The sequence below is a fragment of the Anopheles cruzii genome, chromosome 3, assembly GCF_943734635.1.
Source record: "Anopheles cruzii chromosome 3, idAnoCruzAS_RS32_06, whole genome shotgun sequence".
Classification (NCBI taxonomy): Eukaryota; Metazoa; Arthropoda; class Insecta; order Diptera; family Culicidae; genus Anopheles; species Anopheles cruzii.
Window position 1 is genome coordinate 51,386,676 of NC_069145.1, and position 25,566 is coordinate 51,412,241.

The following is a 25,566-nucleotide window of genomic DNA, read 5'->3' on the forward strand; positions in this document are numbered from 1 at the left end:
TTTGCTTTCATATCCTGCCGATTGTGGGTGGGTCTCTCTATTTGCTCTCAATCGTTCTCTTTATTTCTCTCCAACTCTCTCTGTAACTCTCGTTGTCGAATTTCTGGTACTCTTTTCTCATGTTTTTTCCTCACAACGTTCAACGAATTCTCTTCTTTATTGCTTTTGGATGTTCTTCGAAAATACGAACGGAATCACGAGTCCAATATGAATCCTACCGTCTCTTACCTAGCAATAAAGGATCGTTTTGCATAATTTTCACCGTATGCTTCTTACACACAATATTTGCAATTTTTACTTTTCTAGTTCTTCAAATGTGTACTGCGCTCACTAACTTATTAGCCACAAACATTTTCCTCACAGAAAAGTGTGTAATATGTGAGAAAAACTGTTCGCTTTAGCGCAGTAATTATAGTGCTTTCTCGCTCGTGTACCGTTGGCGCATAGGGCTGCTGCTCGTCGGACGAGTTTTCAGTTAGTTCATTGCGAGCCGAACGAGAATGGAGACGTGTTCGAAAGTAATGCCGTATTTCAATTAGCGATGGTGTGAGGCAACGTTGCCATGTAACATTATTCGTGGTTCTACAATAGAGAAGTTTTCGGTGAAAGCGAAAGCTGTCCGCGAATGTCCGTGATGTGTTCGTGCGTGTGTAGTAACTTTTCTTGGACTTCGTGTACTGTGCCGCTATTTCGCAACGTGGATTGAAGTGGTGAAAAAGTATTCTTTTGACCGTATGTGTATTTCACCTCAGCCTGCTGGTATATCCTGCTGATACGGCGAGGTCACGGATGTGCTGCCAAAAGGACTTCGTTAAGAAGAAAACGAACAATGGAACACGACGGCTAACAGCATCCGGTTCGACGGCATGTCATTTCCAGTAGCTTCAATAGTGATGCCTGGTTGCTTGAGCAGCTTTATTTCCTTTGAACGATGGTGATTCCAGGACTTTTGCAGTATCAGTGGGAATTAGAAAGCTTTGTGCCATTGGAAAGGCAAATTGGCATTGGCCAGTTTGTGTGGAGCAAAAGCGAGCAACCAATGGATCCAGCCGGTGTGTGGCATTCAAGAAAACACCAACGCCATTTGCCGTTTAGTCTTGGCGATGATTGATTCGAAAAATGTATTGTGAAGTTTAGTTAGCAAAACATGAATAAAATCTAATGCAACACTTCAGTGATTTAATAAAAAGTGTTTAAGAAGCTAAATAGAAAACCATGGCTGTCAGATATGCAGTTTTTGTGCGACGCGTCGTTAGTAGCGTGGGCTACCGCATAATGGTTTGGCTGTTTCTATCGATTGTTCTGGGATGCTGGAAGATGTCTGCGAATGGAACTATCGAAGAAATGATGATAGCCCCAATAGGTAAGCAACCGGAGAAAAATCCAGCAAGGCTGGGTAGGACGGCATAATCCGCAAATGAACAGTGGAAAGGGCTCTGCTGTTAAGAAATGTTCAATGAATGTAGTTCGAAACATTCAACACTACTAGGTCGATGCGTCGAGAAACGGAATTTTAAAAAGATGGCTGTACCTGCCGATTGGGACTTCCCAGTTTTGCTGTTCATTCATAATTTCCTTGTTTCGACATAAGGTAAATGATTTCAGGTCGAAAAATAAATTATTTCGGTGTGCAACCCATCATTTAAAGGGTTAAAGTATGTCAACTTTTGTGCCTGAAAATGACGTTTTGCGGGGATTATTATTTTTCTGCTCCTCTTGAAGAAAGCTGCTTCGGAATCGCACCAAATGCTTGTCGGGACTTGTGTTTGGAAGATCGCAGTGCTTTAAGTGGTTTAAAAAACTTCAAAATGGCGATTTTGACTTAACAAAAAAAAGCGTCGAAGGACTCCAAAAAACGGACTTTCTGATGGGACAGAAAGGTGTGGTGTTTCACAAGCTCCTAAAACCTGATGAAAACGTTAATTCTGATCGCTACTGACAACAAATGATCAATTTGAACCATGCATTGATCGAAAACGACCAAAAAGCCGTTCTTGTTTTTTTTAAATGGAGGCGCCTGGTGGCCCGTGGCAACAAGCACCAGGCGCCCCAAAAAACAAAACTGTTTCAGGATACTATCAAATCACTTGGATGGGAGCTGCTATCCCTCCCCGCGTTATTCACCAGACTTGGTTCTTTCCGAATATCATTCATTTTCAACAATGGGACACGTATTGGCTGAGCAGCTCTTCGTTTTCTACGAGGAAGTCGAAATGGGAAGACTAATTAGTTTACTTAAAAAATCGAAGAATTCTTTCCTCCGGGAATCCATGACTTAGCAGAGCAGAGAGATAGGAGAAATGTATAACTAGCAATGGGACATACTTTGAACAATGTAGAAAATCGCATTAAAATTTTATAAACATTTTTGTGTGTCAAAAAATTCCGTTTCTCGACGCATCGACCTAGTAATCATCCAATCGACTAACTGACTTAAGCTATTCAATTAAGCTCTATTTAACACGATCATGTTTTCATGTGCCTTTAAAGCGGTTTCTTCATTAAAGGATGCAACTAGCATTTACAAGCCCGCGAAATTAGCTAAAGAAAACGGTATAGTTTGATTGCATAATATTTTTGGCTGAAAAATTTCAACCAGTGTCTGTTCGTCAGCACCTACATCTTTAAGTGAATACCAGTTTTACGCATCATACCACAAATGACAATAAGGATCAGAGTTTATGTTGTGTTGGAAATGCGCGGAATGAAACACGACGTTCACGCGAAATGCTATCACATTTAATACTTTAGGGAGTGGTAGCGATTGTCGATAAGCTCGCACTGTCCATTGTAATAACCAAGCTGAGATACATGTTGTAAAAACTAATCAGCTCTACACGGAGAACTTTTTGTTTAAGCTACGATGCCACCAGAATTCATGGAATGTTGTACATTAGTTGTATATCGGAACAATTAATGGAGAAAAGAAATAATTCAGGAGAACGACGTGGTCAGATAAAAAAGTTGCGGAGTCACACAACATGGAACCAATTTTACACTCATTGTTTGGATGCTTTCGACACACAACATGAGCACACGACTCGCGTAGTTTGCAAGCGACACGCAAGATAACTTCGCTGAGTCCTGGGATACATGCTGCGAAACTGAGGGCCATAAAAAACGTTAAACAAACGATCACTTCGGTGATTCGCACTGACCTCTCTTAAGTCGATTTTAGCGTTTGAAGACAGCGGAACTTATTTCAACTTTCAATACTAAATGCGAAACGAAAACATGTAAATTATTCCATTTTTGTTAGTTTACTCCATACTGTTTTCATAGCCCTTGAACGCAAGGAACGATGATACTTCACCACAGAGCGTGAAGTTAACGACTGATTATATATCAGATCTATTAGATAAGGGTGATTTGAATCGTTTTTTAAATAATCTTATTCTGTTTTTTTATCTTCCTCCACCATGATGTTATCATTTGCAGAGGTAATTGAGGAATGGGGCTGCTATGAAACGGAAATAAGAATGACATGCGGTAACCTCGAATCGAAAATCGCGATCCTCGAAGCGAAGTTCACTCCACGTTGTCGGGAGCAGCGTACCGAAAATTGTATCTACATGGACGAAAACAGGTAAGCCGAGGCATTACATCTGCGCAAAACAATGAAATTGCTCTGAGAATAATGAAGAGAGCTTTATTATTTCTCATAAATTTTCTTACACACACGCAACATTACACTTTATAATTTCTACTTTAATAAATTACAATCTAAAAGGGTTTGGTGTTGTTAAAATCATGCCAAACCGTGTTTTGCGACGACATCGGGTACCCTGCCTTCAGAGTGTCTGCAGGTTTTGTATCTTGTTTCACGCCGACGCATAGGGTCCATCAACCTATTTGTTTTTTTTTTTGTATTGGTACACGCTGCCGACCTTGACCTGGTTGAGCCGTCCTGGTAATAGATGAAGGAACACTGTCACCTATTGTGATAGTTCTTGACTGTTCTTGGTTGAGGTTGGTGATCCTGTGATCCGTTTTCGGAAAACCCGAATTTTCTTTTGTAGTAACAGGTCTTCTTCCGGCAATCCTATAGAATGCCATAAACGAATATCCCGAAAACCGACACGAATCCCGTTAGATACCGTAGGTTGATTCCAGTAACTTTCATCGTCCAGCAATCTTCTCCTCTTAGATACACATAAATAAGAGTAGCAATTATTTCTATCCTCTGGTCTGACTACGGGAGAGGGAAAACATGTGATTGAACATGCAGTCCGCACGGTGAAGTAGTTGTAGTCGTCATATTTTGAAATAAATAAAATGCGAGTTCATGTTTTATAAAAAAATTAAAATATATTATGTTTATATTATATATTAATATATTATGTATATTAATTAGTAATTCATATTTTGACAGACCTTACCAACAATGACAAACAGGCCCATAGTCACTTTAATGAAATTCTTCTTATCCGATACGACTTCTTATTAAGAAATAACATTAACCCATAACTCGTTCGTTCAAATGGTGTTACTTTTAATTATATATCGTGTTGATTGTTTATATTCAGCATAAAGTTTTTTAAATTCTTTTTCGATATAACATACTCCACTTCTTGTAAAACATCCGTTTTGCTGGCATCCCATACAAAGCATTTTCTTTTATTTTCTCCAAATTTCTTATCAATTCATTTTACTTAAACAAACGGTTCACGGATTGGGAGATTTAAACCGAGGAACTATATTCTACAGCGTCATTTGTAGTTTTTTTACCAGGCTCTAACAAAGATTAATACTTCTTTTTACATTTTCTCTCCCTCAGCGTGACACATCCATTGGCCGCACAAAAAGTGGACAAGCTAATACTGGAGGAAACGGAGGCCGGACGGCGCTTCTTAGCCACGATGCGCCGGAATCATAGAAGGGAAATGGAAGCTGCTGCTGCTGTGTCTAGCCTGGCAGTACCGTCAGCGCTGCCCCGGGAAACCGTAGAAGCAACCACGACCGGGGAAAAGCATGTAACGATGATGGCCGCTCGTTCCTTCAAGGACAAACGCAGTTCACTGCGAGCTACCCTGGAGCACCTGATCGTGCGCTATTTGCGGCGGTTAACGATCGACGACGATAACGACGCGTATGAGGAGCCGGGAAACCACGAAAGTGGCGCCCGCTACCGCCGTCAATCGCTTCCGATGGTCACCCGGTCCATAGAGCCTCCGCTGGACGAGGAACGAGTTGCCTTGTCACCGGAAACGGTCGAAGGGGCTGGTTTCTCCAACTCGATGGAAATCACGCTGCTCACCAACGACACCGATACGAACCTAACTCAGTCTTGGGAAGTCACGGCTACGGCGGTGCCCGCGGATCCAACCCAGAATTTACCAGGCAGCATTCGGCAGCCGGAAGTGGCCGAGAGCTACAAATTTTCGAGCCCTACGATTTCTGGAACCCGGAACGAGGTTGGTGGAGGTGCGGATACTAGTGAAACGCGTGGTCACAGTGTAGAAAATCACAGTGCAAATGATGGTGATGGGAGTGTGGGTGAGATTGTGAGTGCCCTTGGTGATAGTAGCGATGATATAGAGCATAATCAAAGTGATGTGGTCAGCCGTGGTGGAGAAGATGATTTAAATATCGGCGGTGGTCATGGAACCGGTGGCATAGGCCGTAGTAGTCCGTTGAAATTAAATGGAGATGCTAGTATTCAGAAGAAAAACGGAAAGCACGGGCGTCCGAGAGAATGTGGCAGTGTGCGAAAGCGCGTATCGCAATTGGACCGCTTCGAGCTGGAACGGTCAATGCGAAACGGATCTTTCCGGGAGTATAACATACGGAACGCGCTCAACTATCGGTAAGTTGTTTGGCCCATGCTATGGTGACGATTTCACAACGTTCTCTCTGCTATCGGCGTGGCATAGTCAGTCAACATTTATTATATTGTGTAATGTCAATAGGCGAGTAGATTTAAAGGCCCGTTTACACGTAGCGATATATCGTTGCAATGCCTTGTATCGATTAATCGTAGCGATATATCGTAGCCAAGGTGGAGCGTCTACACGCCACGATGTATCGTTGCGATTTGCAATGACAGCCATGGAAGTAACACTGTATTGGTTTCTCTTGGCATTGTGCGTTTCGGTTAAAAATAAAAAATAGAACGTGCCAAGAGTACTTATCAGTCCCAGTGGTCGAGGAAATGGCTTTTAAAGCGAAGCCATTATTCTCACGTTAAACTTTTGCTTTAAAAACATTCAAAACAACATGCCAAACCACCATCAACACAGGCACACATGTATATCCACCGTCAGCACACGCACACATGTATGGAGATTGGACCGAAATTGATGCTCGGCGCATTCAATTTTTTTGATCTGCCAATCTGGTCGTATACAAGCAAATTGGTACTTTTTTGCTGTCTACACGTAACGATATATCGTTGCAATTGGTTTCACACAAGGCATTGCAACGATATATCGCTACGTGTAAACGGGCCTTAAGATCTCATCTGATTTGGCTGTGGGCTTATATCTCGTTGAAATCAGAGACTGATTAAACAAGCTCTTCCTTTCCACGTCTATTAGATTAGTTGTCCACTGCTTCTTTGTTTACTCACCAGCTTTCAAATGTACGCATCCAAAAAAAGTACGCAGTCTCTTCTGAATCCGTTTTCAAAGAAATCCGATGTGGAAAGCATACAGCCATTTTGATAAGTATGCAGTAAATTTTAAAATGAACACAGCCAGTACCCATTTACTGCAGTTGTTTTCGAATGCTGTAAGCGATTTAAGAAGATTTTTTAAATTACACTATACGGATCTGTATCGTTATGGGTAAGTCTTAGAAGTTTATAGGTAGGGCTGTTTCGCTCTTCCTCCTGGACGAAAACGAATGAACGAAACGAAACAAGAACTAGAGACCCCCCATTGGCGCTCGCTTTTGTTTCCCCCGTAAGTTATCAATTAGCTCTGTGCTCTAATTTTAGTAAAACTTCCCCATCCGCTTGATGTCCCAAATAGATGTTAATGAAGATGCATTCTAATCAACCTATATTACCTTAAATCTCACAAAATCATTACAAATTTAAACGATTCAAATCAGTCCAACCGTGCGGCCAGGCTGAGCGTGGAAAAAATCAGACAAAATTAGAATCTTGTGTTCATATAGATATTGTTTTATTGGTTCGTCTCTGGAATGGGATTTCGGTCGTTTCCGCTTCGTTTACTTATTCGTAGTTTGATGAATGCCAAAATCGAAGCGGATCAACGGCAAAACCTAGCAAGTCTAATTCGTTTAGCGGTCCTCTGATGTCCTATTTCCATTGCTTTCCATGAGCCACAGAACTTTATTGTTTATGATTCTTCTCCGTTAAAAATTGAAATGCCTAGCTTTAGCTAGTACTTAGGTTTGTTTTCGTTACACACTTGTGATGTCTTAATTTTTGTAATGTTTTTGTGGACGAAGATGGGTTCTGTTTTGGTAATTTGAGCAGCGTCCCAAGTTGTTTTTTGAATATTTTTAATTCTTGAATCGTTTTGGGGAGTGGGATTTGGGAGTGGTCTTGGGAGGAAAATAAAATACCCAACATTTTAACTCGAGTTAGTTTCATGATGCAATCGTTTCAACGAATCATCATCCGATGCCTCTAACAACAATTACGGCATTAGCGGAATGCCTACGGCCAGGATGGCAGCCACTTCGGAACAATTTGAACATTATTTGCATAAGACCTACATTGAGTTGATCTGTCTACGCTATCATTTCGTTGAAATACAAATCCAAGAACAGGCACTGCCAAGACTCTCCTACACGGAACGTCCAAAGCACATTATAATTCATCTAACACACCCGTGTTTGCGCTGAATTGATTATACGGCGCGCGGTATGCAGCTGCCGTACAAGAGCTAGCTGTTTTGTGCCAGTACAAAATTCTATGCTCTTCTAGAAGAGCTACCTAGAAGATGCAATTCGCCGCGCTTCCATTCACTGCGCATTTTGTGACGATGTCGGAGCGATTGTTTTATATGGACCAACCCGTACTTTGCACATCATAGCGCCGACTACTGCGGTGGCGACGTGTGAGCACATTTTTAGAGCAAAGCTACCGTGGAGGGCGGCAAGAACATGCGGAAGGAAGCCATCAACCTGTTGACGGCGCGAATGTCCATCAATTCTGAGTCCGAAGAAGCTGCTGTAGCAATAGCATTTTGCATAGCAATGCTTCACATAACAAGTTGGCTGGCAAAAAAGAAGTAGAACACTAAACTCTTCGTAGCTTACCTTACCCTGCAGTCATCGATTGAGGTTAAATTGAAAAGGCCATTAGGATAAACATCTTTTCTGGTACCGTCATGATTCCTTGCTTTGGATGCTGAAATCAGCTCGCGTAGTTGAGCGCGTGTTGAGGTCGGCCCACCGGAACAAGATTTGTTGACAGCTTGCGGTAAGAACTAATTAATTACGCCACTTAATTTATTTTCACCAGCACCATGGTATACTTCTTACATTCCAACGGGAAGGACAACGACGAATGGAACGGCTAACGAGTAGATCTCGTGGCCGGTAATTTGGAAAACCATCGACCGCCGTTACGCTTAGCGTCGATCGGAAGTGATTAACAACTTTCAGAATTCACAGGTAACGGGCTAAGACGATGGAGCCGCTAAATCCCGATGTTCAAACACAAACGAAAATGGCAGAGCCGATTTAGCTGGCTGGCTTCAGCAAACAACTGTATTAGGTTACGGTTTAATTCGCATTCCGGAGCCCTTCATATCGCACCTAAAAGTGATTAAACTGAAATTCGTCACAATCAATGTACAGGAAATAGTTTGTGGCTCGGACTAATTGCATTGGCTAAGCTCCGGTGTTCAGTATACATGGTTCGTTTGGGACAACCACTGTTTGTCGACCTGAACAGCGACGGAATCCGACGATTTTGAAGAACGCACAGGAAAATGTTAACGTTGATTGACGACGACTACGACGGCACGACCAGGAACGTGTATGTCGTACAGCTCTAATCAATTAGTCCAATTACCAATTATTAGTGACCGTTGCAGTGAGCACTGCCCACCGTCAATAGCACGCATAAGAGATGCAAATTAAATGTCGAATCAACACACCTAAAATCTGGCTCGGGATATGTGGCAAAATTCGAGCTGTCAATTAAGGAACACAATTTCTAGCGACAATCCCAAACAGTTACGATGGCTAAATTAAGTTGCTGTTCCCTGCAACATTCCGTTTCGGAGATTTGGATTTAAGGAAAAGGATTGATTTAAGATTTGATTGATTAAGATTTGGATTTCAGGGTAGGAAAACAAACAATAAACCATACCTTCAGTGTAGTAAACCAAACGTTCTGAATTGAAAGCAAGTTTGAATACCGGTTGTTGCAGGGGGGTCAAATTAGCGTTCATTTTTTCATTTGGTTATTACAAAAAGCGGCTGAAAATTGGTCGATGCTTGAACATTTATTTGAAAGGTTGATTCACCAAATTTATGTATAAAGTACAGTTTTGGTTGCAGAAAATTGGGAAATATGAAAAACTCTGGCGGCATCATCGGCCGTCGTATGAATGAATGAAGAAGGAGCCGCTCTAACCGTCGACGGCGTACGTTATCGAGCAATGTTGGCTGATTGATTCTTCTGCGAAATTACTGCGAAGCTGAGAACTTAGCCGACATTTGGTTTCAACAGGACGGCGCTACGTGCCATACAGCGACAGCCACGATCGATTGTTTGCGCGACATCTTCGGACAGCGAATAATCGGAAGAAATGGTTTGCCTTCCAAGAAGCTGCGATTTGGCACCATTGAACTGTTATCTTTGGGGATCGGTGAAAGATAAATGTTACGCGAACAAACTGGCAACTATTGACATCCTCAAGACCGAAATTCCCATTGCGACATTGTACTTAAAAATAGGTCGACTGAATGGGCACTGCTAAGCCAGCCGTGGTGGACATTTGACCGAATCAACCTTTCAAATAAAACTTCAAACATCGAAAAATATTAGGCCGATTAGGTCGAGAGAACGCCACTTAGACCACCCTGTAGTTCAAGATACTTTAATAAGAGAGTCATTGTAAGAAGCTATTCACCGCACAATCCAAGATATATCGAATTATTAGAGCTTTTTTTAATCTTAGAAGAACGGACTGGGCCGTATTTATAATTATTAGAGTTGAAGGCTTTAATTCTTCGTCCTTCCAGAGAGCATCAAAAGGCCTTCTCGTCAACATTTATTTTCATCATACCCTCACTGTAAGGTTTCGGCAAACCTAAAAAAAACTTGTGCTCCTGATAAATGCTCCCATCTCTCCTCCCCATATCTCCTTCCAACCTTTCCTTCCCACTTGATGTCCTTCTATTTGTTTGGCCATGCTTATAGTAACGCTGTAGTAGCTAATTCTTATCGCTGATTCATCTGGTATTGCCGGTAAATAATTCGCTTCTCTTCCTTCCTTTCTGTTGCGCTGCTCGAGGAAGTAACAAAATAGAGAGGAGAAGAGGACAAAATACCTGTAGTTGCCAATCGCCAGTGTCACCGAACATGCGACTTGACATGTTTCTCTGCGACATGTTGTGAATTCGAGAGCGTTCAGACCGAATTGGAGAGCAAGTGTGCGAACCACCAGTCCAGTTGAAGGAATAGAACATGTTTCTATCGTAGGCTGGTAGTGCAACTTTGATGAGGTCTATTTGCGTTGAGTATTCGAACAGTGCCAGGAATAAATAATATAATACTCAATCTGTATGTTATGTACATATGCCCCCGTAAGAAGGAAGCCAGCTAGCTTAAGAAAACCGAAAACCTGCTAATAGCAGGCATTTGATTGACTGTGGATTTTTTTTATAACTATTCGAACTCATCGACTCCCAAACATGAAAATCAACATCAATTTTCACAAATGTAAGCCGTAAGATTTACGTAAGCCGAAATTGTGCAAAGTAGTCCAAATTTTGTGAAAAATTTACTTGGTGCTTTAAAGTTCTACCAACAACTTCACGCGGCAGAAGAGTTTTCACTTCATTTCGCGACACGGCGTGGCAATATTTTCACGTTACCAGATTCGAGTCGTCCTGCGTCACTGAAATCGCAAAGTTTACACAGAAAAATCTTCTATTTTGCCACAGGAAGAGGGGAACTAATGATACCTTTCAAATTATTTGCATTTCTGTTTCTTTTGGTGGCGATGCAAGGGTAGTTTCTTTCAAAATACATATAGGATATTATCCTTCTGGATGAGCTCTTATGTGTATTGAAATGAGTTCGTTTTGGGGATTTGGCAAGTTTTAAACATCCCTTACGTTTTTCTACATGTACCTTCCAGTAGCCGTTTGCATAAGGAGTCAAGCTATGGATTAGAAGTCACTAAATCTTGAAACTGAAGCCGTAATATGGCGATATTTGTGTTTCATCAATGTCTGGAGGTTTCTACTTTCGTCATACCTATAGTTACTTCTGCTGTTTCTAAAGGTTAATCCCATCGCCACCTGGGGGTCCGAAGTACTTTTCCCTTACTTTAACAGCAGGTTCTATTTTTGCATTTTCTTCAAAAACAAAAGACGTATGTACACATACCCATTCTTGGCATAGGATTTAACCTGTGTTTGCTTTGCGAAACCGCAAGTAGATATTTAAGCATATCGCCATCAAATCAATAATGGCAGCGAAGGACCAAATTATGTTTACCAGGGGTAGTGCATGAAGTTTCTGTGCATAAGGTTTTGGCAATAAAATTCCCTACTTATTGTGGTATGCGCTGGTTGGACGACCTTAGCATGCTAAACAAAGGGCCATCGTATTGAGAGTGAAGGACGAAGCCCGACATTCGACTTTCATCAAACTTACCCAATACTAGCTCCAATACAGGTCTGTGACTGACTATGAGTGTGAATCCCGATGCCCACACTTGAACCCATTTCGAAGTAAATATTTTTTTCAAGACTTATTGACGTTGACGATAAGTTTTAAGCGTCTGTACTTTGGGCATTGAATATGTTTTTCCAATAAATTATTCGTCGTTTTGCTGCATAAATGTTTGAAATGAAAAACAAGTACGTAAAAAGAGCTGTTTCTGCTCACCCTAATGTTCGACCATATGCTCCCCCTAATGTCTGAAGGGGCCGCAGAAAACTTGATGGTTTACTTGAGGGGGCCACGCATACTCGCTTGGTCTAAAAGTGAAAAAGGAACCCCACGTAAAAAGGGTGGAAGCTAGTGCCCTAGAATACAGTATTCTACCAACATTCCTATACTACGCTAAGCTGCAAAACGAATCCAGGATTTAATGAAATTTGGTAATACTGGTAGCGGATGATGCCCACCTGCCATGATGTGATGCTGCATTCGACTCGGTACTGTGATTTCATAAGTGTTCTCTTAACGAATTGGTTTGTAAGAGGAAAATGACGAGGACGCCCGTTGTCGTTGTTTTTGCAGTTTTCTATCCTATATTAGTCCTCCAGTTAGATGTCGTTCGGAAAATGTGTCTGTTTTTACAACAAAAAATGCACAGAACATTGTACTCAACAGCGACAGCAATCGGTATACTGCATAGCGGTAAAGTAAGCGAGGGCTTTCAACGGGTTTGGCAAAATTTACTAGGAAAGTTGAGTAAATTCATCAAATGAACTGCAGACCACTCATGCTCCTGCAAATCGATACTTTTGAGAAATGTAATCGGAACTGTAGCTTTAGACATGGCGCGTTGGAGGACGTTCAAGTCTGTTTGCAGCGGACTTTTCAAGGTAACAGTGGCCATAAAGATTTTCGGCCCAGAACATGCGCACTGTCGCAGGTGCCCAAAACAACCCATCGTTGGCGGACTTCGCCATGGCTGGTAGGATGGGAGGGAGGGTTGGGGGAGAACGGACGTTTCCGGTTGTCCCCAGTTGGTCTCAGTCAACCGCAGGGTGAGCTACGGTCGGTTTTCGAAGAATCTGTAGCCGTGCATGATAGTTGACGAGGATGTCTTGAAGCTAAAATAATGCGTCAGTGCGAAAGAAACTATCGATTGGGTTTATGATACATCGATGTTTGGTGCTCATTCCTGATGCGATCTGTTGAGAAATAACCTCTTTGAAAGGGTGTTTTGTCAACTATTTGCTTCCGTTGATATATAGTACTTAGTAACGCTCGTCGTTCCATGCAGCCGGCATGAGTTCGATTCCCAAGAGCGGCGTGGCACGTGTTTAATTATTCATGCATGCCATTCAGGATATTATCTGCATATCAGAATTAATGTCTTTGGGCTTTTTTTAAATTGAAAGTGATAATATTATAGAGAAGAAGTTTTCTTTCTGGGTAGTACGCTAATGAATAGTAAGTAATATCCATGATTTATTTAGAACATTTTCACTAAAGACATTACTGACGCCAATGCCTTACTTTTACGTTGATTTGAATAATAGACCGAAATAGTTAGTAACTAACTGAGGATCCAAATTAAATTCTAGAGCTCCTCTCTGAACATACAGCGTCGATCCAATTGACTAAAGAAACTTCAACAAAGAATGGTGGAAATCCAATATACGTGGAATGATCAAAGATTTTGGCAACATTTGAATTTTCGCGGGCTACGTATATCCGATTTTCGTGGCGATGATTCGAACTGTCGTTGTCAAAAATCGACTGATTACTCAAAATGGCCAAACTTTTCACCATCAGAACTTTGCCAACATTTTTTAACACACCTTAACAATTCAAATTTGGCGATTCGAATTGAAAACGGAGAACATTGTAACACATGAAAACAACGCTTATTGAATGTGGTAAAACAAACGCTCCGTGAGACTTACCGGCGTTAAAAGGAAACCATACAAACCTGCTTTGTGGTTTACCCACGTCTGGTGAATATGATCCTTGCACAAACAGGAACCATGTATTCTTAGGTTGTGAATTTTTAAACGACTTTACCACAACAATCTCTTACCCACTTCCCAATGTTTGCATCCTGAAAATGGCTGAAAAGTTACAGCCGCAGACGCTGCTGTACAGCAGCCAAAAAAACGGTTCGCTTTGTTTTATTGCTCATTGTTGCTACTTGTGACACCCAACCCGAGAACCAAACAATCAACAATAGGTTTCTTTGCGATCTACCATGAGCGCAACATTAGGAACAATACTCGTGATGTTATGAAACACATTGGAGCAAATGTTTACCGATAAAGACATGTTTACCATTCCTGAAGAATTATTTAGCAATAAAAATTGTGAATCGGTTTAACATTTTCAATACAGGTTTGCTTGTTTACTGTAACCAAGCGAATTAAAGAAACAAACGCCAAAAGCGTTGAGAAAACATTTTCTTTTTACTGATGCTTGCTAACGTCCGAATTCCATAGTTGGAATCAACCAGCCCAGTTTTTATAGTGATTTGAGTTTTGATAGACTTTGATGTTCTAGTTCTCAGGTATAGGTGTCAAAATGCAAGGAGCACTTATTTTGTTTCGAAAGGACGTAATTGGCCGGTTGGCATGGATGGAAATCGATAATCAAGAGCCGGAATCGATAATAAAAAACGGCAAACATGCACACCGCGAGCACGTGCCAACAAAATTATCGCGCCTTGGCCGGTAACGTCCCTCTATGACAAAGACCACTTGCCTATAAAATAGAGCATTTCCTTCCAGCGTCTAATGGCCTAGCATCATTATGTTTGTTTTTTTTTTCATTTCAAATGACTCTGCTGCCACTTAGCAGGCGTTCGCTATATATCACACATGACAGTTACGTTCAACGTACATATGGACGATCGTAGCCCATTTATGTTGCCCAATTATACATAATTTTATGCACATTCACGGCTAATTTCTGTTTTGGAAGAAGTCATTTTTTCGATCGGATGTGTTATTCCCTGTCAGCAGTGTGACAGGAAATAACACATCCGAATAACAACGTGATTATGTAACTGGATCGATGGATTAAGAAGGAACGTTAATGTTGTGTTTTAAATTTCTATCACCGACTGAGTTTGTCTATCTATGCTTCGCTTCTGTGTACCAACATAACTGTCTAACTATCAAGCATGACTTGAAAGCAAAATTTGCTCTTTTCGCCGATTTGAACGAGGTTTGGAATTTTTTTGAGCAAACTGATTGTTTTCGAGGAAGATCAGCGCAGCGAGAAGAGTGAAGCGGTGTAGCTCAGAACCATCTATATCCCTTCACCGCACAGTACAAATTTCAAGTTCCCGTGACGTCTCTTTACGATCATCGAGTAAAGGAAGTAAAAATCTTGCTTGCGCCGCAAAAATGTGAATGTGATGAAAAATTTTAACAAAGAGTGAATGTAAGCTGTTTTTGCTCAAACGGTGAATGTTCTCGTCGGGAAATTAAGAAACTTTCCAGAGGCTTTACTGAAATAATTACCTATTTCGTCTTTGATTGGTACAAACGTTTTGGGTAGAGATGGAAGACGTTGAAGATTACAAGCGCTCCGGGCGATCTTCAAAAGTGACTTGAATGTTCAAAAAGTCACCGAAATAATTTAAAGAAAAACCGTTGTTTGATTATTAGAGATATTGCTGAACAAGCGGGTTTTAATCACGAATCCGTGAGACAGAAAGAGACCCAATATCGGAAAGAAATTCCTAACATTCCTAACTCAGATGCACAACAAAGTTACACATGACATGCCACGGCAACCAGACAATGATGCCAAACGTAGTGGTACTGTTGTTGGGACAAAGACGAGACACAATATTTTTTTCTTCACTCGGCAGCTTCCTTTGATGTTCTTAACTCGCAGTTAAAAGCTTGTTTATTTTCTGGCTTGGTCGTGTCAACCCCTTGCCACCTGATGTCCCTTTTTGGACTCCTCGCCCGCCAGTCCCCTCCTGCTTCTAGGATCGTGAGTGGGACACCGGAACCCACTCGCTGGGTTACTGGAAGTCACTGGGGTAGAATTGCTACGGCAATCGTCATGTACTTTCTTCAGATACATTTGTTGACCGAACAAACCATTGATGTTTTAATTAATTTAGGTAATTCTGTTCAATTACGTGCCTTCTTCTAATTGTCCCCAGGTTCTGCAACGATCACATGCTCCCAATTGCTGGCGGCCCTTTGTTTGGTGATGAATAGTGTAACGCGTTAATATGATCATCTTCGTGGCACTGCACGACTACTTGTCCTTGTGGGTTGATATATTTTCCTTCTGCAGCAGGGCGAAATCTTGACAAGTGAGACGTTTGCCTTCAGACATGATTAATTCTCAGATCAAGTTAAGACAGACTTTCGAGTCGATTGATCGGTCTCCGTCTTATCCTGCACCAGAGACAGCGTTAATCTCTGATGCTCGCTCTGAAATGGCTCGTTTTTACGGGCGGGGTTTTTGGTACCGCGCCAACCCTCCTGTCACGCCTGTATCGGGAATCGAAACCATGGCCGGCTGCGTGTCAAGCGGTCCCGGGATTCGAACCCAGGCCAGCTGTTTGACAGCGACGAGCGTAACCGACTGCTCTATTAACGGGGGCAAGAGGAGCAATCGAATAAAGCATTTTCTTTAAAAACACTAAATCCGGTTAGTTGTTTGACAGGCAAGTGTAACTTTTATTCATTCGTTTCATCCTTTTTTAATACTGTCCAAGAACCATCGTCCAACCGATTCAGCTGCTTTGGCGTTAATTTGAAGTTTTAATGTTTCTGAAGGAATACTGTGAATAATACTCGGGCTAAGAAAGAAGATGAAGGCTAATAGACCGCGGAGCGAACCGTGGGTGCAACGCAAAGTTTCAACTTTATACAGGCGAGTCACGATCCATTTCCGTGCCATCGCGAGTGAAGAATTAATTCCCACGAGGGGTTCCTCTCCGTTTACCGGAAGCGAATTGAAAGTAGTTCCAATGGGCGACACATAAATCACACAACACTGCAGACGCCTACGTGGGGGACAAGAACGAACGCATGCCTTGGTGTGGCATGCTGATCGTGATGGACCGAGCCCTTCTTCTTGTTGTTGTAGACCGCGGCTGTTGAAGGCGGAAGACAACGTTCCCGAGAAATTGATAGTTTCCAGCAATGTGCTGCTCGACCTTAAAACATTTAAGACTGTTATTTGTCATTTTTCTTAAGACTCACCTAAGTTCTTAGGACGATATTATCCGCAGCTGGCTCAGTTCCGCTGCAATGATGCGCTACGTCGAACAGCCTTTAACCTATAACGACTTTGACTTTGACTGTATAATTTATTAGGTTAAATTAGATCAAAAAATGGCTTGCAGTGCAACCCGCAATCTTGAAACGTCGAAAAGTATTCGTTTCGTTTTCGATTCGTTATTATTAGAAAACGTGTACGACCCTAAACTATATAATTAAAATAAACCTATGATTAATTATAGTACCGCATCCAGTTATTTTCCGATCGACCGCACCACTTAAATAGCTTCTATCTCGCATTCGCAGCTGTTCCGGCAAAAATCACTGCAGTTTCATCTTCTCTCAAGATCATCCATTCGCTGTCGTTTGGAAGGAAGGCACCATACGTATCAAGTATATCTGCATGGACGGTGAGTCACAGAAGTCACACGTTTGAGGGCGATTTGTTTTGGGGTTGAAATGAAACGTTTTATTCAACTCTGATAGTCAATTATACAATAAGATTAAGATAAAGCAGTATAAAAATCTAAATAGTGAAATACATCAGCAACAGTTGCATTCAAACATTAGCCGAGATGGAGACTGTGATAACAGAGCGTTAGTATTAGCTGCCTTGGAAACGTGGGATGGCCACAGCAACAACCGTTACGTAGTCGCGATTTGGATGAAATTAGCTATGTTACCTACAAGACAAATAATGTTTTCAGCTCTTCAGACTAACGGTTTTTCGCGGTACCGATTATTTGCAGCTGTTCAAAAATGAAGCAAACAAACAAGAACACAATAAGCGAATCGTCCACAGTTAAGTTCTTCATTAGAAGAAAGAAATCGGTTTTGGATGATTATTCTTCTGTTTCAAAAATAACTTAAGCCCAAATTGCCGGATAAATGATGATCGTGATCGTGGTAAACATAAAATTACAAACAAATACGAAATTGCCCGTCACACTCTTAACCAGAAAAGCAGATTGCAATTTAGATTCTGACCATCCTTAAAAAGTCGGCTGGGTCTGGTGATATTACCTGCCCTGCCACTGCCACTTTCACACCAAACCAATGGAGAACAGAATTTAGCATAGGATGTAATATTTGAATCTAATTTCTTCTTCCGTTATGCCACTTGCGTTACTGTGGAGACAAATAAATCAGCACCTATTATAGGACTTCAACGCTACAGAGAAGCTAAACAACTTCCACCAAACAACGCGAACGTGTGACCTGTTATTGCGTAATGACCAGCGTCGGAAAGGCCAAGGGTAGTGTAGTGCTTAGTAATTGGCTAACTGTAGTAGGGATTCTTGCACATGAATGACGCTTTGCCCTCTATAAACGCCAACTCTTCCGATGCCGTCAAGGTGCACAAAACTATCCCACAGCTGTTTGCTTTTTCCAATGCGCGCTGGCGGAGTTAAGGTTACAGCCACGCGACATCGTTTGATCGTTCTCCGCGCTACAAATTAACCGTAAAGATTAGCAAAAAACTGGTAAACATAATAAATTGGGCTACATCGTATTTTTGATTCTGACGGGCCACAAGCTGGCTCCAGGGGATCCATGAGCTAACCGGCACAATTTTCATCGAAGTTTGAGTGGTTATTTGAACTGTTTTTGATTTCGATTTTTTACGTTTGTTGGTGACGCGCTCCATTTGTTAAAAACGTGTGTACCGCGCCGCGTTCTCTTGGATTATTTTGCATCTCCACCGCAATTACATTTCATTTATCTCTAATTAACACCTAAGACCTAGACGCTTTCGATTAATGTAAGGGTCTGAACTGGCTTGTAAATTATTCCGACAATACGGACAGTCTGTGAAATAACACCACCAAGTTAGACCTAACACATCCGATGCTGCAGGAAGCTGCATTTCCCGGGTCGCTCTTCGCACCCTTCGGATCCGAAAACGGTAGGGAACACTTTGTGCTGGCGGTCGATGTTACGTGTGCCTCCCTCAATAAGACCTCCCTCCCTCACACCACTGTCTGCTGTTAGGAAAGAGTCCAGGCAAGCTGTATTGTGCTTCTGTTTTTTGAGAGCCATGGAAATAAAATAAAGTTATTGATCATCTAATAGGCGTAACACATGGCGAGCATTATGGCTCCATACTATTCGGCGGTCGATATTACGTGAAAATGCAGTCTCTATGATTATGTTGTAGCTCGTATTCTCGGGGGATCGCGACAACCCCCGACAAAGCACAACAAAGAACGTACCTTTTCGTTCTGATTTCCCTAATCCTTTACCGTGTTGACTAGTTTCAGCAAATCCTGGGCGCTTAAGAAGGTTACATTACCCAAATCCATTGCAATTTGGAACTGGTCCCATTCTTTTTCCGGCCAGACGGGCATGGATTGTGTTGGTTCGTGTTACCAGGCAAACATGGCACAATCATATTTCATTTTTCAAATTCATAAACCGCGTACAATGTGAGGAAAAGAGCGAAAAGCTTATTCTTTCGACGGAGAAGGTATGACGTTGGCAAGATACTGCTTATGTTTTAGGTGGCAATGAAACGGAATCATGGAAACCAGATCCTGAGTCGGTAGGGCTTCGTCTGTGACCATGACCTCGAGAAGATCGATGCGTGCTTTCTGCTATCGTTGGGTTGTTCTGGTCTTATCGTGTACATTTTGGGTGCGTTCCTTGAGATTGTGGAGAATTCGTTCAACAGCCGTTAGTACCGACTTGATATTTATTTGTTTTTGTCGATAATTTTCTATAACTTAGGTTAATGGATTAAACAAATTGATAATGACAAAAAATGATTAAAGAACTTTAGTTGCCTTTTAAAATATTTCATCTCTTCTATTAATCCAGAGTAACTGTGAAATTATAAAATTTATGTACTTCCCAAGCGGTTCCCGGTGAAAGAGACGATTGCTTGAGTTAACCACAGGAATCGCGATTTCGGAATCAGGATAATTCGAAAGTGTTCGAAACGACATGACGCCGTGAGTCACGGGGTGAACATGTGCAACGTGGATGAGATTGTGGTGCATTGAGTTGCCCTAGCAATGTTTCTTTTCGCACCACGTTCGAACTGGAATCCGATTTGTGTCCCTCGACTGATTTGTCCATACCCTAGCTACAGCGGTAGCGGTCCTTGTTCTCCTCGGGATACAAAGGGTGTTGTATTGAGAGGGGATCCCTAAAATGCATCCTGTAGCACGCGTTCGACCTCCGTCTGTCACTTCGCCACGGAACCTTCGCACTTGCCTGGCGAAACACACGCCATGTGAGCCGAACCGAGTAAAATGTTACCGTGTCACCATAGTTTCACTAACGCTGCAAGTCAGATGACAAATATTTGGTCGACAAATGTGTGTGCAGCACGAGTCCCGGACGGTATCGGCCAACGGGGCAATGATCAGCAGGAAGGGACCCTAAGAAGCATCACTGAACCATGACTGACGATTCGGTTCGGTTCCGGTCTAACCCAGGATACCGAACCGGCAATTGGGCGACAAGATTGATTATGCCTTCCGATGACCTCCACTCAGTGTGGACCTCCGCACACGTGCCTTGCAGAAAAGTGGACCAGTGCAAGAGCTATATCTTGCAACTGTTTCGTTTTTTATTTGCTGCAAAAGAGGGTTTACTTTGGCCCTTGTTTGACGGTATCGGTGGAAACAATCTAAAAACCATTGACATTGCATTACATTTTATAAGGATACTTTTGGAATCGCTTAAATTCAACTGTACCCGGTATCTTTTCCGGTATCTTTTAAGCTAATATCTCGCAAGCGTAGAGTTTCACTTTGATGGTACTGTTTTTGTTTGGCTTATTTTGTTTGTGTTTGCGATTGTACCGGTCCCGAAAACGAGTAATGGTCGTTTCAAAACGGTTGAATCGGTCGTGAGCGTGATGTTTGATAGGCAGCCGAGTGAACTACCCGGTGTCAGCCGGTCAAGCCACAACGGATGACGGTTATAAACAGTCATCTGGCACCGGTCGGATCACACTAAGACTTCGATCGATCGATCGATTACAACTGGAACAGGCCTTCGCTTAGCTGGTTCACGCTTCGACCTAGGGCTTGACAATTCAAGCGATAAATTGGTTAATTGAATAAAATTTATCACCCCATCAGAGGACGGCCATTTAGATTGTTCAGCCTACAGCCTTTGCACGACTCCCTCGGCAGGCCCACTTCTCAGTTGCCATCCGTTGTACGTAGAATTTGAAAATCGAAAATGACCTGGTATAGATTAACTGGTTGTTGCATCGCATGCACATGTCACATGTCGCATAGCATGCATAAAAACGCATACCAAAGTGCTCTTACGCTGGCAAGGCAAAGGAACGACAAAGGATGGTAATGCAACAGGTAGCGTTTTTTACGTCAGCTGCGCTAACCATAACCGTTGTGTTTGGCTCGAAGAGTTCGGGCACGTCCTAGTTTTGGAAAATATGGCATACAATTTATTTGTGTACCGGTTGCATAAGAATCCGTACTTGAACACTTTGCAGCCCAAGATGGTTGTGTTTGCTACGGACGCTCATGTTCAGTTTGGCGAGGGACGTTACTCGTGACGGTTGAACCATACGCTAACACTTGTTAAACAACGCCAAGGATCGATCCAGCTCCATTTCACTGCAGAACCTCAGTATGCTGTGTGTGCTCATGGCAAGCTTTTTTCTGCTCAGCGCTGCCCAGGATGTAGTTGAAGCCGTCGGTGCGGCTACCAGCTGCTACAACACGTCGACTGCTCCGGACTACCTTTGTCCTCCAAATCTGGCGTCGGTAAGATTGGCCCACGAGACGTCCTGCACGCGGTACTACATTTGCGAGAACGGCAAGGCCACGGAAATGTCTTGTGCCGGAACACCACGCCGATACTTCAATCCAATCACACAGTCCTGTGGCCGAAGCCCGAAACCGTGCCAGTCCAACCTGAGGGTATTGATTCGTGCCGTCTCCGACTGCAGGGCTGATTGTTCCCGGGTGTTCGTACCATATCCGTCCTCCGGCAACGCGAGCGGCGTTCTGGTGTGCAATGAGGACGGCTCCGCATATTTGAGTCCTTGCCCGATCACCTGCTCCGGCCTACAGACAGCGTTTATCAACGGAAAGTGTCGCTTGCGGCTTCTGTTACGCGGCTGGCACAAATGGGAGCAACTGCTCCGCAGCCCGGGGCAGTATCCCCCGAGATCGGACTTTTTCGCCCGATCGGCAAGGACCCGTACGGGTATTCGACCCTTGCAGACATCCGATGAGTTTGGGGCTTAGGCAAATTGCGTGCAGAATGCGCATCTTTTAGTAGAATCATTTCTAAGTTGCTCAATGTTCAGTTTCCAGTTTTTATCAAGATTTCTTTCACTATTTTGTAAGGACATTTTCCATTAAATAAACACTGACTGAAGGAACGGGTTTTTTGTAGGCTATGTGCAATTCATTTAACGAAAGATGGCACGAAGGCACGCGTGAGCACAGTGAAAGTAGACACACGAGCCGGCGAACTTTGTTTTATCCAAAGCTTGTTTTTGGAAATGAAAGCAAACGTTCATTACACTTGTTGCGTGTCTCAAGTATGCCTCATCCTTACTTGAATGTCAGCGGCTAGAAAGAGCAGGGCGTGGGGCCAAGAAACCCGCCCTTTAAAGCACAGCGTTACAGTTAGCAACAGACATTAACATTGTGTAGGCCAAGACCACTCAGCAGTTGTAATTGAAGCATCCAGAAGACGCGTCTAGAATCACAAATTGTCGCTGTCATCGGCCGACCAAATGAAACTTCAAGCCCTAAAACGAATTGATTATAGAACGATTCTCGCAAAAAGAGATACCACTGTTTGTCTGTGTCAGTCGTTTGCAAATCGGCGAAATTTTCAACAAATACATCGTCGGAAATATGTTAAATAGATAGATTTGTTTAATTTCTGGAAAGAGCTTGGGCCGACGCCACATTTGTTGACCAACAAACACACACACACACAAGAAAGTAAATGGGATCATTTTTTTTCTCAAAGCACACAAATCCGCAGTTTATATGAATTTATATCCTTCGAACAAACAAATACAATGCTTCGGTCTTGCGATAGTGCGAAGGAGTGCGATAAAACAGTTGGAATTCTTTCCGTAGGGCGGTTGTTGATAAAAACAACACATCGCTATTTTCAAACTGTAAATTCTTATGGATATTTTCGCAATCCGCTATGGTGTTCAATTTCCAATACGATACGATGCAGACTGTTCTTACAGATACGGTTTTTTGTCTACAAAGACGATTCTGCGACGCTTTAAGGCTTATGTTTAGGTTTATTCAGACATAAACTTTGAAGCGTCATCAATTCCTAATATTGACTCAGGCGGTCCACTGCAGAAAAAACTGCACCCCATCAGTAACACCATATTACTGTACGCGACTCTTCCGTTATCTTTCGAGTCGCTACATACTTCGCTTCAGCTTATTGGAGCGCGGAATCTTCATACGCGAAAGAGACAAATTTAGACTGACACTGAATTACTGGTACAAACCTGGTGTCCAAAGTATTTTTTACGTAGTTTCAAGTTATTTAGTCGTTAGAAATTTAAAGCATTTAGTCTGAGTCATACATCGAGTGTCAGTTCGAGTTTGATAAAAACACAACGTTACATAAAGCAACAGAGATCAACTGATTGCTTAGTTAAATTGCTGATCGATATTCGCTTCCGTTTCAGATTTTCGTGTCAGCAAATACTGTGGCGAGCATCTAATAGTTGGCAATGAGATTCACTGGGAGCCCTTGGATGGCGAAAACGATTCTAATGATGAGGGCAACGATGAAAATACCTATAACAGTGAACACAACACTTCGAGGATAGATTCGCACTCCACCGACTATTTGCCGCCACGAACGCTGCCAAATGCCCCTGCCTCGGATTTTGGTGCCAATGGTGCAAGTCATCAGACCAGTGTTTCAATGACAAAAACCGAAAAGATGTCTAGCGGGACACATAACGGAGATGATTTCAATGATGAATCGGTGGCTGTTGTCCAGAATGCCGTCGATTGGGGCGCTGCCCGCCGAAGGCGCGAACCGCGCCCAGAGCCATTGCACGCAGCAACCGTTCATTCGTTTCATAATTTGAAAATATTTAAACCCATTGATGAACTGACTAATAATGGCACGGATGATACCAATCTAGAGATGGAAGCCGCCCGGAATCGAAACCGTCAGCGACAGAAAGTTTTCTCGCAGGTGAGTTATCTTCATCAGAAAAAATATGCGACATTCAATATGAACACAATTATCACGTGACTTAAAGTTGTACCTCTAAAAGTAAAGGTCTGACACTGAAATTTTATTGAAATAAATGCAAATCAGCTGAGCTAACAGTACGTCTTCAACAAGACAAACATTCAATGTGATATTTCGAAAAAAAAAACTATCTTAGTACGATTCAAAGAGAATTTTCAAAGTGCTCAATCGTTGCACAGTTTATTAACACATTCCAAACACTTAATGAACACACTACAGTTGATAGACCACACTGCCCAAATTAATGAGTTCTTTTTGAGCCTTGTCCAGTGCGGTGGAAAGGTTGGCGGTAGATATGGTAGTTGCCCCTAGGTACTTTTCGATACTCGTAATGGCGGTTTTGAAGTTATTAAAATATGTAGTCAGCTTTGTGCGTAACGTGGTCGGCACCGCTGCAGTGTAAGACGTGTCGAAATAGGTGTATTGAGATTTGATTATGTTAACAGCGTTGAGCCCATTGCTGACACTCGCCTGTACGTTATTGCCTTGGGTAATATCGCTAACGACACTGGGAAAAACCGACATTTGCCCCAGAATTACACCAGCAGCTTGCTGGATTGCAAAAATCTTAGGGGACTTGGTCGTTTGCGCTGTGGTAACTGACTGAAAAAAGGATTACAAAACGTTGTGTAAATCGTGCATTGTGTTACCGTATCTCAAATCGTAAAATTTGACGATTCATACCACAAGAGCACACAGCAGCAGCCCGGACAGAGCAAGTAATTTCATTTTTCACTCGTTTTGATTCACGAAGCACACAAAACTTGTCGACAGTTCTCGAATGTACGGCGCAATGCACTGGAAAGAAACCAGAGGATTTTTATTAATACTTACTTACGAAGACGCAATCCGAAAACGTTGTTGGCAGTGACATGGCGGAGTCATGATCAACACAAGTGTTTCTTATTTGTATTCATAACCTTGGTTGCATGGATAGACATTGTGCTAACAAGAACAAAAAGAAGCTATCTTTTAGGCTTCAGTTCGTGAAATCTTTTCAACCCAACTCCAAGTAATGAGTAGTAAGTAGTCTTTTTGTTTCGTTCTCATTAGGCATTCGTTCGTCGTCCGTCTTAACAGCTTACATATTAGGAGAAAACATACAATGTGTGTGATCATTACATAAAAAAACACTCTGTAAAATTGTACAAAACTTCTATCAGAGATACATTGTCTATAACAAGGTGAAGTGCAGATAACACTTTGCCGACGTCACGCTGCCCTATGTTGCCCAATTAGAAAAAGCTGCCCACCCAAGCTATC

At 42.3% G+C, this 25,566-nt stretch overlaps 2 protein-coding genes across 2 annotated transcripts in view; one reads left to right on the forward strand and one right to left on the reverse strand.

Moving 5' to 3' along the window:
• The first annotated feature begins 1,251 nt into the window (after positions 1-1,251).
• LOC128275129 (uncharacterized) overlaps positions 1,252-25,566 on the forward strand; it is a 29,600-nt gene continuing 5,285 nt past the window's right edge. The window contains exons 1-5 of the mRNA XM_053013529.1: positions 1,252-1,363; positions 3,439-3,586; positions 4,778-5,806; positions 17,368-17,471; positions 23,723-24,243. Coding sequence (XP_052869489.1) covers positions 1,276-1,363; positions 3,439-3,586; positions 4,778-5,806; positions 17,368-17,471; positions 23,723-24,243 — 1,890 coding nt within the window. The 5' untranslated portion in view covers positions 1,252-1,275. The remainder of the gene's footprint in view (positions 1,364-3,438; positions 3,587-4,777; positions 5,807-17,367; positions 17,472-23,722; positions 24,244-25,566) is intronic.
• Positions 24,484-25,032, reverse strand: LOC128275130 (uncharacterized). Its single transcript, XM_053013530.1, has 2 exons — positions 24,988-25,032; positions 24,484-24,906 (listed from the first exon to the last, which is right to left on the reverse strand). Exons 1-2 carry the CDS (start codon positions 25,030-25,032, stop codon positions 24,517-24,519), a joined length of 435 nt encoding a protein of 144 aa, XP_052869490.1. The 3' UTR covers positions 24,484-24,516.

Excerpts from the sequence above, each read along its gene's own strand:
- LOC128275130 (XM_053013530.1), bottom strand. The coding sequence starts at position 25,032 with ATGAAATTACTTGCTCTGTCCGGGCTGCTGCTGTGTGCTCTTGTG. Across the intron at positions 24,907-24,987 it reads TGCTGCTGTGTGCTCTTGTG|TCAGTTACCACAGCGCAAAC; the intron begins GTATGAATCGTC and ends TCCTTTTTTCAG.